The sequence below is a fragment of the Colletotrichum karsti genome (assembly GCF_011947395.1).
Source record: "Colletotrichum karsti strain CkLH20 chromosome Unknown Scaffold16, whole genome shotgun sequence".
Taxonomy (NCBI): domain Eukaryota; kingdom Fungi; phylum Ascomycota; class Sordariomycetes; order Glomerellales; family Glomerellaceae; genus Colletotrichum; species Colletotrichum karsti.
Window position 1 is genome coordinate 626,979 of NW_024065916.1, and position 12,550 is coordinate 639,528.

The following is a 12,550-nucleotide window of genomic DNA, read 5'->3' on the forward strand; positions in this document are numbered from 1 at the left end:
TCGTCTTTTGTTGTTGATATACAATCGTTCGAGACTTCACAATCTTCCGTCATGCGTCCTCCTCTTGTTGCCTGGGTCATCGGTTCACTGATGGTCCTTCAGACATCTGCTCTACTTCCATATAGTCTACCTTACTTCAGTGAGTTACAGTTTTCAAAATTTCTTCTGATAAGTCGATGCTGATGCTTTCAGCTCCGGGAAAAAAGGCTCGTACCGCTGAGCCACCTACAGGACACCCTGTCAGATTCGTAAAGCCTGGTTCGAACTTCCAAAGCGGCTCTGGAACATCCACACACACGTCTTCCCTAGTGTCCGTCAACACAACATCTTACACATTTCCAGTGTTTGTTACCTCGACAAGCCCGGCATCGACAGGAACTTCTCTCCCTGCGGACACTACCTCGGGATCCTCCACGGGAAAGACCCTTCCACGTTATACCAACAGCTCAGTCCTTATCACCGCACCCACTTCCTTGTCAGCTGCTCCTACAACTGAGTCGGTCTTTGCGACTCTTACCAGCACTATCACGGTTGTGAACCTTGACGGCTCAGCTGTTCCGCTCGATCAACCCGCCGTGACGTACGCCCTACGAGGCGGTCCCCCTATTATCATATCAGGCGGGTCAGTGGTTCTTGCTTCAAGCACTTTTCTCATCCCATCTGTTGCTACGACGGTTACTGCGGATGGTGTTCCTGTGACATTTGGAGGCCTTAGCACCACGGAACGAATTCTCACAACAATGACTGCTCCCGATAAGACCAGCAGTCAGGTGACTGACGGGGGTCCCGACTCAACGTTAGAGGCTACCAAAACAACCGAATCCCCTCCCTCTGAGACATCCAAGACCGACGATCCGGATACGCCATTTGACCATACCTGGCTTCCGTTGCCCGTGGTTGTCAAGATCAATGGAGCTGAGTACTATCCTCCGACAGAGCACGAAGAGCCCATTGACATCTTTCTTAATGATGGCAGTACGGCCGTACTCGCCTACAAGTCTCTGAAAATCGGAGATCGTACCATAAACATACCAGACAAGGCACCGGCAGAGCCGCAGACCATCGATGGGGTTCAAATCGCGCAGCGGTCATTCGACTCCTCAGGAGGTAGTGGCAGCGCGCCAGGCAGTCCTGCTGCCAACCCTTTCGACGCCATGAAAGGAATATTCTCGGGTCTATCAGCTTCCGCGGGACCTCTAGCCATGGCTGTGTCTGGTTTCAGCGCAAAGGCAGTGCGCGTCGCCCTCAACGCCCCTGGCGGACCACTGTCGGAAACCGGATTCAGTGAGGCTATCGAGTTGCAAGATCTTGCCCAAGACGCCATGAACCTCGCCGAGCAAGCAACTCAATTTCAGAACCAGCTTGAGGCAGCCCGTATGAGTCAAGCAGGTCAAGCTGATCTCTTCAAGCCGATCAACGGTGTGGTCTTCTCTGCCTATCCCAAGGTGAGAGCTTCGACGAATCTGCTGAGATCGGTGGCACAGATGCTCCAGAATCTTCCCAATATCCACATCGATATTCAGGGCGCGATCACTCAGAGACTGAGCGATATGTTTGTGAAGGGTGTCGCGAGTGTCGGTTTTGTTGTGGAGGCCTACAACATCTACGCCATCCTACACAACATCGACTGGGATAATATCGTGGTTCCTGTCGCTGGGGGGCAGCAGCCTTCAAGTTCCACAGTGTTTGCCCCTGCTTCATCTACAACTACATCTCCTGCTTCTACATCTTCCCCAGCAGTCCAGATCCCCGGAAACGACGGAAAGGGAAGGGGAAAGGGCTACCTGATCCCGATCCCCACCGGCCCAACTTCCCCAAGAATCATCGACTGTAAATTCGGCGCAGTCAGCCCCTTGGCATTCCGGAACTTCGTTAAGTGGCTTGATGGTACTAGCGGGCATCTGTTGGGAGCAGACGACATCATTCCGACTAGCCAAGCATATCCCTCCTATCTCACAAATCTCACAGTGGTGCAGGAAGAAGCTATCAAAACCATTCCCTGGGTCCGCTCAGTCGCGCCGAACCACTGGGTAAATCCAATCGAGCATCGTGACGATGATTTCAGTCGTCGAAGGAAAAGAACTCGGTCCTTTGAGACGCCTGGCTCAGAGGATACCCCCCATTCAGTCCGGAAACGAGAAACTCGTACGCGACTGGATAGTGCTTCTCATCTAAAGATTCTCTCGGGTGACATCAACAAAGACTACAGATATGATCCATCCTTGGGTTCAGGTACCACGATTTTCATCGTGGACTCTGGTTTCAACACAGGACATCAGGTAAGTCGTTTCTTTTACATTGCGAGAAAAGTGACTGAGCCTCTATAGGAGCTCGCCAGAGGCCCACGGAGCGTTGAAGCGTGGTTCATCGGCAACAAGGCTGTTTTAGAAGGCAACAGCTACTACAAAGCCGAGAATCTCGCACCAGAAGACACCGAAGATTACTCATGGGCGGGGCAAGTCCGACTCGGGCACGGGAGTGCAGTGGCTTGCGTAGCTGGTGGGAGATCCCTGGGCGTTGCTTCTAACGCCAACTTATACCTCGTCAAACATAAGGGGGCTGCAAAGCAGAGAAGCGGAAAGGTGATGAGTGTCGGGATCACTCGAAACGCATTGCAGGCTGCGCTCGATCACATACATATGAAGGTGCTGGAGAGGCGCCTTCAAGGAAAGGCCGTCGTCAACTTGTCCTTTGGTGAGTTCCAGGGAACAGCAACGCGTCGTGTTGCTACACGCTAACCAGCTCTCGATCTTAGGCATCAACAGAAATTCGATAGACGAGCAGGGGTTCGCTATCCTTCAAGCAAACTTCGAATCGTTCGTGAGAATGTTGGACATGAACGGAGTTGTCTTCGTCATGTCTGCAGGAAACGACGCCTCGATTGGTGTCAAGCTTGGAGACCACCTCCCTCAGCTTCTTGGAACGGAAACAAATCACCTCATCACCGTCGGTGGGGTCCATGCTGATGGAACACTCTGGCACAACTCTGAGCCCGAAGGGAGGTCCACAGAAGGCGTTGATGCTAACTCTGGTGGAAGGGGAAGTGTGACCGTGTATGCCCAAAGCAAAGACGTCATCGCCTGTAACGGTGATCCCAGCGACACAGTCGGAACGACCCCACGGGACGGCACAAGTTTTGCTGCACCTGCTGTGGTGAGTTACCCGTCTCCAATCTCATCCATCTGTACTCGCTGATTTACTGACCCGTCGTAGGCTGGGCTCGCGGCTTACTTCCTCGGGCATCCGTATTACAGCGGAATCTTCACTCACGATGCCAGCGCTTTACCGGAACATGGCTCGGTCGGTTTGCGTATGAAGAACTTCCTGCAAGTATGGGCGTCATTTCAACGTCGTCCAGCTAAGGACCTTCGTCCACCGGATCTGGCCGCAGATTATCCCATGCCGGAGCGCGTGAGGGTCGCCTACAACCTCATCAATGATCGTATGAACGATGTGTGAGTAATCCTTGCCCATTCCTTCTCAAGCTTAGTATACATCTTTCTGACAAAGACACGCTTCAAAAGAGGAACATCTCCAGCAGATCATCAGAAGGAGAGAGAGAGGCTGCGCGACAAGCTTAAGCCACTCATATGCCCTCCAATGAAGATGAAACGTAACATAGGCGATGAGCCAGTCATTGATTTCTGTCATCCGATGAGCGAAACAGAGCCCACGTCCACAACGGCGACAACGGCAACGGCAACGGTAACGTCAACTCTGCTCATGTCATCTACGATAGGTTCATCAAGCAACACTCCGACAGCAACCCCCCTCGCGTGCAAGGAAGACAAGGATTGTGAACGGCTCTCATGTCAGTCCCAGGAGGCCAAAAGGTGCAAGCTCAAGGCTTTGCCAATCAGCATCATCCCGATAGTATTTCGGTATGCTATGAACATCCATCCCAGCATGAGGAGATGTACTCTGACATCATTCAAGGCAGTGCGAATGTGTCGATCCCTTGAAGGAAAAAGAAGTACCCGAGTTCTGTGTGATCGATGAAGATTGTCAAGCTCTTGCCTGTGACGCTTCCAAGGACCAGGAGAAGTCTTGCGTGACTGTGGTTCCCATGGGAGGAAGTCTTCCTCCTATCCGGTAAGACCTCTACAATCACAGCACGTTAGCTCGTTGCTCATAATCGTGCTACCACAGGAAGTGCAAATGCACCGACCCTCAAACATCGACCTCGACCACGTCGACGACATCTCCGAAGCCCCCGCCGACGCCGACGACCGTTGAGCCCCCACCGCCCGCCAGCCCAACCCAAATCCTTCCGTCTCGTGAGTATCTCCCAAGTCTCATCATCATGTGATCTTGCGGCATCAGACTAACAGAATGTCCCCCAAGAAATCTTGATTTGCAATCCCGCGTCTCCGACCCTGTCATGCCTGGTTCACGGGAAGATGTATTGCCCACCCTCCCAGCGCGGAATATGCAAAAACTTCGGAGTTAATGAGTGAGTTTCCATGACAAGCCGAAGGCGATTTGTCTTGGTGAGAAGGTTTGACTGACGTTCAGTATTGTACAGCTACTGCGATTGCGAGGAAAGACCCGTGGAGACCGAACCTCCGTCTGATCCTGGGTGCCCCGGAAAGGTGTGTTGGAGGGCGAAGTAAGTTGCACAGAAGCCAGCTTGAACTGGGCTGGATCCGAGTACCTTGGCAAATGGCGAAGAAGTACTGGGGTCTTTCAGGTTTCTATCTACAACGGTTACGTGGGTGAATGAAAGACTTCAGTGGGGGGGGATGATTTGCCTTTTTTGCTTTTCTTACCTATGTCGAGTTAGCTGCGGTTCCGTGCTTGATTTCAGTCTCTTTTATAACTTTGTGTAATGAACCTCATTGGTTTCCTCGGATATGGTAGTTCGTTATCATTCCATATTGTGTGTATGGAAACATTCAATAATGCTGCTTACTTTCCACTCGTCTCCAGTCCACACCCTATTCCTTCTTCAAAATCATACAGCGTAAGTACGCCATCAGCGCTGCTCAAGCTACGATATGTCTTCCCTGATGTCTTCGAGTTGTCAGAGAAAGATTTGCGTGTATGGTTGGCGCCAGAGATAAAGCTCTCGAGGTCCTTGGAACCACAGCTTAGTTCCGGCACTTTATTTTGGCCACCTTGTGGCCGTCGCCAACGGAGAAAGGTGCCAAATAGGATATACAAGCGCAACGAAGGAACCACGCGTGTTTTGTTTGAAATGGTCACCAACAATCAAGTGCGAGCTCACTTCATCCATATTCCAAAACTTTCATCAAAATCCATACAGAACTTCAGCACAATGCGCGTCCACGCCATCGTTCCCTTCATCGCCTACATGGCCTTCCTCCAAACAGCCTCAGCAGCCCCCGGTCGCGATGAGCCCACCATCATTCAAGGCGCCGCCGGCCAATACGTAGAGCGCTGCTACTGGTATGATTCGACGCACAAGACTTGCAGGCCGGTAAGTATCCAATTTGTCTTCGATAACACAGATCGAAACCAAGCTAACATGCGAACAGGTGCTGATCCCAGGCAGCAAGAAGAACCCGTACAAGGGTGCCGTCCCGGACACTGGTTCGGATAAGCCAAAGGGACCCCATGTGCCCAAGAAGGCTGAGAAGAGATGGGTCGGCTCGAGGGTTACGGGAACAGGTCGCCTGGACGTGGACTCTGTCGAAGATATCGCCTCTTCGACGGACGTGGAATTCCTGGATGACATGTTATGGATAGTGAGTGTCGACTCTGTGGACGACATCGACATTGCCAAAGATGAGCCGCAGACGCCGTCTCAACCTGAGAACGAGGATGGCGAACAGACCATTTGAGAAATAGGGGTACTCGGAACGTGGGACGTTTGCTTCTTCATTCTTTTGGGTGACGTCAGTGGGTGCTGGATATAAATGGCATGGCTGCACCCTTTTCGGGACTTTTCTCGACAAGATTCTACCGCCGTTGGTTGGAAAACCTCAACAACCTGGAGGGTTCTCAAGCCTACAGCCACCGACATATTCAGTTCCATAGAAGTCTCTCACAAACTGTAACAATAGGATGAGGGGAATTAAATCTAAGTATCAGTAAATGTAAAATACTCTCTGATTAGTGAACGTCGTTAGGTCCAGAACAGTCTGCCCGTGTGTTGCTGGATTAGACCAAGTCGCTCAACGGATATGTCCAACGCTGCCCCCGGATATCAAGGTCCTCACATCACCAGTGGTGAAGACCACGCAGGGGACACGAACAACCGCAAACTTCACATGCACATTGCCGTGGCCCATTATGACATAGATCTCCATTATCGTGAAGACCCAGACTTTCGACTTTGGGCCACGGCTCGGACTGGAAATCGGAGTTGACAGCAGCGAACCAAGCCTTGAGGTTCACCCACGCAACCTAACATGATCAAATCCGGCGAGATTTCGTAAAAGAACGGGTCCTCACTGCGTCGCTGAGTTGAGTTCTGCATTGAATCTCCACTGCTGGGTGTAGGGAAGTGAGGCCACTTCAGGTAAGAGATTCTTGCCGTGGCTTTCTCACAACCACATGAGATCGTTTTCGGGGCAGATTGGTCACAATATTGGAAGATCCCATGCCGTTGAGAACGCCATCATGCAGAACGACATCCTTACTACACACTCAACATCTAGAAATCCTTCAAGGTGAAGTGATTACAACACATCCAACACACAGTATCAACCCTCTAGCAATGTTGATCAAAGGTGTTATATATCACACCCCAAACATCCCCCATCCAAATCACTCCTCCCTCATCCTCATCCTCCTCACACACTCCTTCTCTCATTCAACTCCCCTCCCGACCTCCATCATGAAGCAAGCCTTCATCTTCCCCGGCCTCCTGGCAACCGCCATGGCCGCCGCCCTCCCCGTCGGCGACCTGGTCCCCGAGTTCACCGACGCCCCCTTCGACCTCGCCCAGCTCGCCGTCGAGGCCCCCCTCGAGACCCTCTCTTCCTCCGACGACCTCGCCGTCGACGCGGAGTACCTCTTCAACTCCGCCGACGCCGCCGCCGACGACACCTTCGACATCAACGTCGACGGCGAGGCCGCCTGGCTCAAGATCCAGTCCGACATCGCCGCCGAGCTCGACCTCGACCAGGACGCCCCCGCCCACGCCATGAAGTGGTCCGGCCTCCACATGACCACCACCACCGGCGACGTCAAGAAAGAGGACGGCGTCCGCCCCGGATTCCCCGGCTCGCAGTGGCCCGTCCAGAGGCCCTCGTGGTGGCCCGGCGGCAACGAGACCATCCCCGACTTCCACTACGGCATCACCGCCGACGGCATCTGCGAGTACCTCCAGGGCGCCTACTGGAAGGTCAACGAGCTCCGCCGCCCCGCCGAGCAGTTGTCCCCCGAGTACGTCCCTTGGTTGGTCTGGAACAAGGGTCCTTACTACGTGAGTTTTCCCCAGCGTCTTCCCCTCACAAGCAAGCCCGTGAAAGAAGGTTGCCTACCTTGCTGACCATGTGCACATCACAGTACGTCCTCGAGGGTCTCCGTGAGATCGAGTGGGTTCTCCTCAGAATCGGCTACCTCCTCAAGACCACCTCCGGCTTCACCGAGGAGGAGCAGTTCAAGATCATCCGCTGCCACATCCAGGTAAAGTCATCCCCTCCACACCTTCTCCTCTTCAAAGAGAAACGACCGGGACTAACATAATGCGTCACCCAGTTCGCCGGCTACAACTACAACAACATCAACCCGGAACGTGTGACCCCGCTGCCCACCGGCCCTGGCCCCGTCCGCGAGAACCCCGTCGGCCCCCGCCAGGTCGACACCTCCCCCGCCGCACCGGCTCGAACCTCCACCACTGCCGGCGCCGGCCCCGAGCCTACCCGCGTCGTCGTCGTCCGTCCTCGCCCCGGCAGCCAAGGCTCTCTCCCTCCTCGCCCCGTCCCGTGGCAACACCGCTTCGGCCTCAAGGACCTGTTGACAGTGATCCTAGACAAGCACGATGACTTGGAGTACCAGACATACGCTCTTAAGCGCGTCGAGCGTGTTATTCGCAACTTTGGCTCGTCCTACGAGGTGAGTCGTGCTGCCCTTCCAACGCGCTCGCTGCGGTCTTCTGACTTTTATTCGATAGCTTTACCACGACCAGCTCCTCAAGGTCATCACCAACAAGAAGGCCCATGACTATCTCATGCGTGAGGAGGACCCCTGTTACGGCCTTGAGTAAGGATGGCTCTTGATGGGCACAGAGCCCTGGACGATGAGTGGTCCTTCAGCTTTGAGGACGGAAGTTGTCTTAGTGAAGGCGTGCTTTATCTGCTGCGCTTCTATGCGCCGTGATGGTAGCTGCTGGATGGAATAGTGGAATGGTGTAGCTCCAGATCAGAACTTGTATTATTTTCCAAAAAGGTCGATTGGGTTTGGACGATGTCCAGAATTGCGAATGAAAAGAGCCTCGGGTCCGACAATCTACGACGAATCAGTGCCATCGTGTCATCCATTATACGTACGACCATGTCTATTCTGGTATCCAATGCTGTGAGCCCAATGATGATCTACCTGGCAACGCCGCGGTCCGTATGTCGATCTCTATTCGGCAGCAATTTCACAACGCCACACCAGATGCATTGGCATGCTAACCTAGAGATCGCCGGTCATGTTACTATAGGGCAGAGCCTCCGCTGCGGTTCTGCCCGATGAGCCCAGCCATCTCCAGCAGGGCGCGATCGGCTTCGATGTCACCGGAACCAAGGTTAATCTTGCGACGGGCTTCCGCTTCCCGCGCTTCCCATGCCCAACGCTCAGCCTGCACCTTGGCCTCCTCATCACCACCGCAGCCCCAGACCTCGAGACTCTCGATCTGGAACCTGTCCTGGAAATCAAACTTGCGGGTCACGCTGGTCTGGAACGCGCCGCCGCCTGCCGTCCAGTCATGCGTGAACACGCCATACTCGAAGGAATCGTCGAGAAGCAGAGAAACCGAGCCAACGGACATCATCGTATTGCGCCGGTGGGCTTGCGTCCGTCGGGGGTGAGGGCACCCCACGCCCAGCATGGGCCGGTTGTGCGGTAGCTTCGTGAAGGATACGTAGTCCGTGTTGTACTTGGACGCAGGGAATACGTCGTGAACGGGTTCCAGCTGGAACAACACGCTGTCCGTTTCGCCGAAGCATTCCTTGGTTGTGTGCTTCCAGGGTGGGCTGATGTAGACACCAAATGTGAGGCGTTCGCCCTTGCTGCCGTGCGGGAAGCGCCGCGGCGGGATAGAAGACGCAAAGGTCGCTTCCGGGCCACCCTGAGGGTCGTCGTCGATGCGGCTGCCGCGCACAAGGAGTATGGTGGGTGCTCTCCAGTTGAACACCTTGCTTTCGAAGCTGCCCATGGAGAATCCAGCGTCGTTGCCAGAGTAGAGCAGTCTCAGTCGGCGGAAGAGGTCGGATCCAGGTAGGAAGAACGACAACTGAGATAGGACATTCAAGTTGAGAATATCAGAGCTGTCTTGCAACAGTGGCTGAACGACCTCCTCGGGCGCCTTTTCGGCAGCTGGATCGTCGCCCTTGTGCTTGTTGAAGTCCAGGCTTTTGGAAAAGAGGAAATGCTCAAATAATGGGTTGAAGCCGTTGAAGAGATATGGGAAGCAAACGGGTATCACGCGGTTGAAGTGACCGAACTTGATGCCGGGTGCCTTTTCAACGTTCAAGAAGGCGGCCAGGATATTTTCGGCAGTGGCGCGAAGACTCTCGAGCTCATCGCCCACAACTCGATTCGCGTACATTGACAGGTGCTCCTGCGGGGTCAGGGGAGCTATCAGGATGAGCAACATGAGGAGCTTGCGGAAGTTATCGGCTGGTATCATGGCTCCATGAACTGTGGGGGCATCTCCCTGTCGGACAGCGTCGTTGATGTCGAGGAGTTCAAAGGCCGCAATCTCGAGGTCGTCGTCTTCGTCGTCTTCGTCTTCCGCGGGTTCATCAACAGCAAAGCCAGCTACATGGCTTCTGGCTGGTTCATCCTTGGCGGCATCCCTGTCGGCCTCCTCTGCGTTGCTTTCAGAACTTTCCTGGAGTCCCTCCTTCAAGCCTTCGGCAGCAGCTATGGATGCTTTCCTGTCGTGGACTGCAAGACTCTTGAACACCAGCTTCGCCCGGTCACTCGCTCCCTTGGCCAACACTCTTTTGTACCTTGCCGTCATGATGACGACCACCATAATCATCTGCTCGAGACCAAGGACTGCCGGGGCATCTTGGAGGAACGGGAAGGCACCGATATAAGACACCATCTGAAATATGACGGGGGAAACATGGAGGATGTCGGGTATCTCGAGGAACCTGGCGATGGTGTCTTCTTTTAGGTAGCGGATGTCGCCCTGTGAATCGGCCAGGCTCTTGAAGACGTCTTTGAAGGAGTAGAGCTCGATGGAACTGAAGCATTTCTCGGCGAAGCGGCTTGCCTGTGGCAGTTATCGTCAGCAAATGTCTGGCCGCGGGGACTCGTTCTCGGAGGATACGGCGACTTACCAGTTCACGAGTGAGCTCCTCGTGTGTCATCTGCCGCGGCGTCTCGTCGGATAGAGCTTGACCCATGGTGAAGTCGTGGTCAGGAATCGATAAACATTGGTGTTTGTATGGTTATGGAGTCGTGCAAGGGGCCGTAGAGCAGTCATCAAAAGCCATGGCCATGTCCTGGAGAAGTTGAAGGAGGAGAACAACGGAAGCCTGGAGTGCGCAAGCAGGTAATTAGGTAAAACCGGACAGTTGTTGCATAAGAAGGCGCCCAGCTCAGCCCACGGCGTCAGGGAGGTGTCAGATCAGGTGTACCCCGGGTGCTGGGCGCGTCATGTCTTTGGAGTGACAAGCTGGAATTCCAGGGGGTCCAAGCCACTGCAGCAACACTGAACAGAGGCAAGGCCCCGCAACGTCACTGGTGACTGGCCCGAGCTCCTGTGCCCCTCCATTGCAGCCCGCATGTGATGATCTCCCGAATATCTCTTTCGCGATAGGATCATGAAGACCTCAGACCACTCGAGACTTATTCAATGGCGAGGTTCTATTTGTTATCAGTCATGGTAATTAAGTTATGTCGCAGGGAGTTCCTCTTGGGTTCAACTGCAATCAAAGCGACTGGAATGCTTCACATCATCAGTCGACCATGGCATCTTCCCATGAACAAAAGTCGAACGATAAATTCAACCTAGATACGCCTATTATTCCCCTGACTTTTATATACGACGGAGCGGAGTCTTCAATAAGACGAACTCGTCCGTCCTGATGCCAATGCCATGCCAATACTATACAATGCAGCCGCCAATCGGTACATCACGCCATCCCTCGTCACTCATTTCTTGGGCTCTTCCGACGAGCCATCTGACGGCTTCCGCCCGTAAAGCTCGCCAATAACACCCAGTGAGCTCTTGGGGTTCTCCTTCTTTGACTTCTTCTCATCAACCGGCGCATCCGCAGCGGCGCCCTCCGCGGACTTGTTCCATCCTGACAACCCAATGGCACCGAGGACGCCGCCGCCGGACTTCTTCTTCTCCTCAGCCGCGGCAGCCTCCGCGTTACGGGCCTCGGCCTTTGCCCTACGCTCTTGCAGCAGGTTCTTCAGTGCCTTCTCTTCCTCGTCACGGGCCTCCAGCTCGCGGATCCAGCGCTGCCTCCTCTCCTCCTCGTCCTGGGCGGCCTTGATCTTGCGCAGCTCGGCGGTGCGTTCGCGGTCCTTGTTGTAGTACATGCTGCCGGCGACCATGGCGACGACGGTGAAACCCTGCGCGGCGACACGGGCGCGGAACATCTTGTTGGCTTGGACGGCATCGCCGCGGCGGGTAGCGCGCCAGGCGGCGTAGAAGGCGTAGGCAGTAAGACCGCATCCTGCGAGGTGTTAGAGAGGGCACATCGAGTGGTGGTCGTGAGCCGGAAGACGAACCGAGGGGAACGAGGGGCTCCTCCTTGAGCTTGCGGAAGATCTTGTGCAGGACGCGCTCGTCGTAGAACTCGCTGAAGTTGGAGGCCGTGGTTAGCAAGCTATAGGTGGAATTGCAGCTGAATGTCGCGTGCTACCTACTTGTTCTCGTCAAACGACGACGGCATCTGCCGGTCAAGCGCTGGGAGTCTGTTGTCGCCGGGCATGGTTGCGAGACTGCGATTGGAGGTTCAGATCGGTCGGCCGGGGTGGTGGTGGATGGGAAATCGCCGTGGTCGAGGAGGCCGATATGCGCTTTGTACGGGCGAAATTCGATGATGAAATGGACTTTACGGCGCTATGGATTTCGGGGTCTGGCTCAGCGCACTGGAGCTCGACCCTTGAGCGCATTTGCGGCAAATCCCGGCTCTGGATTGCTTACGTACTCACTCGATTGCGGTACGTAGGTACCGAATCAGCCCAGATAAGATAAGCCTCAGGCTGCTCCAATGGAAATGGGGCCAGGCGCACAGGCCATCGTTGAAGTCACTGTGGGACTCAAGATTGAAGCATTCCAAGGTTGTACTTCAACATTTCAGCAACTGTGAGTCTTCCAAACTTGAACTCGAGGCTGGCACTTTTCAGTCTCAATAATTATAGTCCTTGCAGACAACACCTTTCATAGACATCAATTGATTTGATA

The 12,550-nt window shown here is 54.3% G+C and overlaps 5 protein-coding genes across 5 annotated transcripts; 3 read left to right on the forward strand and 2 right to left on the reverse strand.

Moving 5' to 3' along the window:
• Positions 1-740: 740 nt before the first annotated feature.
• On the forward strand, positions 741-4,309 carry CkaCkLH20_05706 (uncharacterized protein; the record flags this gene model as incomplete). Its single annotated transcript, XM_038888424.1, has 9 exons — positions 741-2,030; positions 2,178-2,279; positions 2,328-2,694; positions 2,756-3,153; positions 3,214-3,455; positions 3,668-3,776; positions 3,823-3,881; positions 3,937-4,092; positions 4,150-4,309. The coding sequence occupies 9 exons, from the start codon at positions 741-743 to the stop codon at positions 4,307-4,309; spliced, it is 2,883 nt and encodes a 960-aa protein (XP_038746321.1).
• A 969-nt stretch (positions 4,310-5,278) lies between these two features.
• CkaCkLH20_05707 (uncharacterized protein) lies at positions 5,279-5,804 on the forward strand (the record flags this gene model as incomplete). Its single annotated transcript, XM_038888425.1, has 2 exons — positions 5,279-5,440; positions 5,499-5,804. The coding sequence occupies 2 exons, from the start codon at positions 5,279-5,281 to the stop codon at positions 5,802-5,804; spliced, it is 468 nt and encodes a 155-aa protein (XP_038746322.1).
• A 998-nt stretch (positions 5,805-6,802) lies between these two features.
• CkaCkLH20_05708 (uncharacterized protein) lies at positions 6,803-8,176 on the forward strand (the record flags this gene model as incomplete). The annotated part of the gene is made up of 4 exons (XM_038888426.1): positions 6,803-7,393; positions 7,477-7,596; positions 7,669-8,025; positions 8,084-8,176. The coding sequence occupies 4 exons, from the start codon at positions 6,803-6,805 to the stop codon at positions 8,174-8,176; spliced, it is 1,161 nt and encodes a 386-aa protein (XP_038746323.1).
• A 435-nt stretch (positions 8,177-8,611) lies between these two features.
• Positions 8,612-10,532, reverse strand: CkaCkLH20_05709 (tldc domain containing protein 2; the record flags this gene model as incomplete). Its single annotated transcript, XM_038888427.1, has 2 exons — positions 8,612-10,399; positions 10,467-10,532. 2 exons carry the CDS (start codon positions 10,530-10,532, stop codon positions 8,612-8,614), a joined length of 1,854 nt encoding a protein of 617 aa, XP_038746324.1.
• A 751-nt stretch (positions 10,533-11,283) lies between these two features.
• CkaCkLH20_05710 (uncharacterized protein) lies at positions 11,284-12,074 on the reverse strand (the record flags this gene model as incomplete). Its single annotated transcript, XM_038888428.1, has 3 exons — positions 11,284-11,816; positions 11,872-11,942; positions 12,010-12,074. The coding sequence occupies 3 exons, from the start codon at positions 12,072-12,074 to the stop codon at positions 11,284-11,286; spliced, it is 669 nt and encodes a 222-aa protein (XP_038746325.1).
• Between the last annotated feature and the right edge of the window lie 476 nt (positions 12,075-12,550).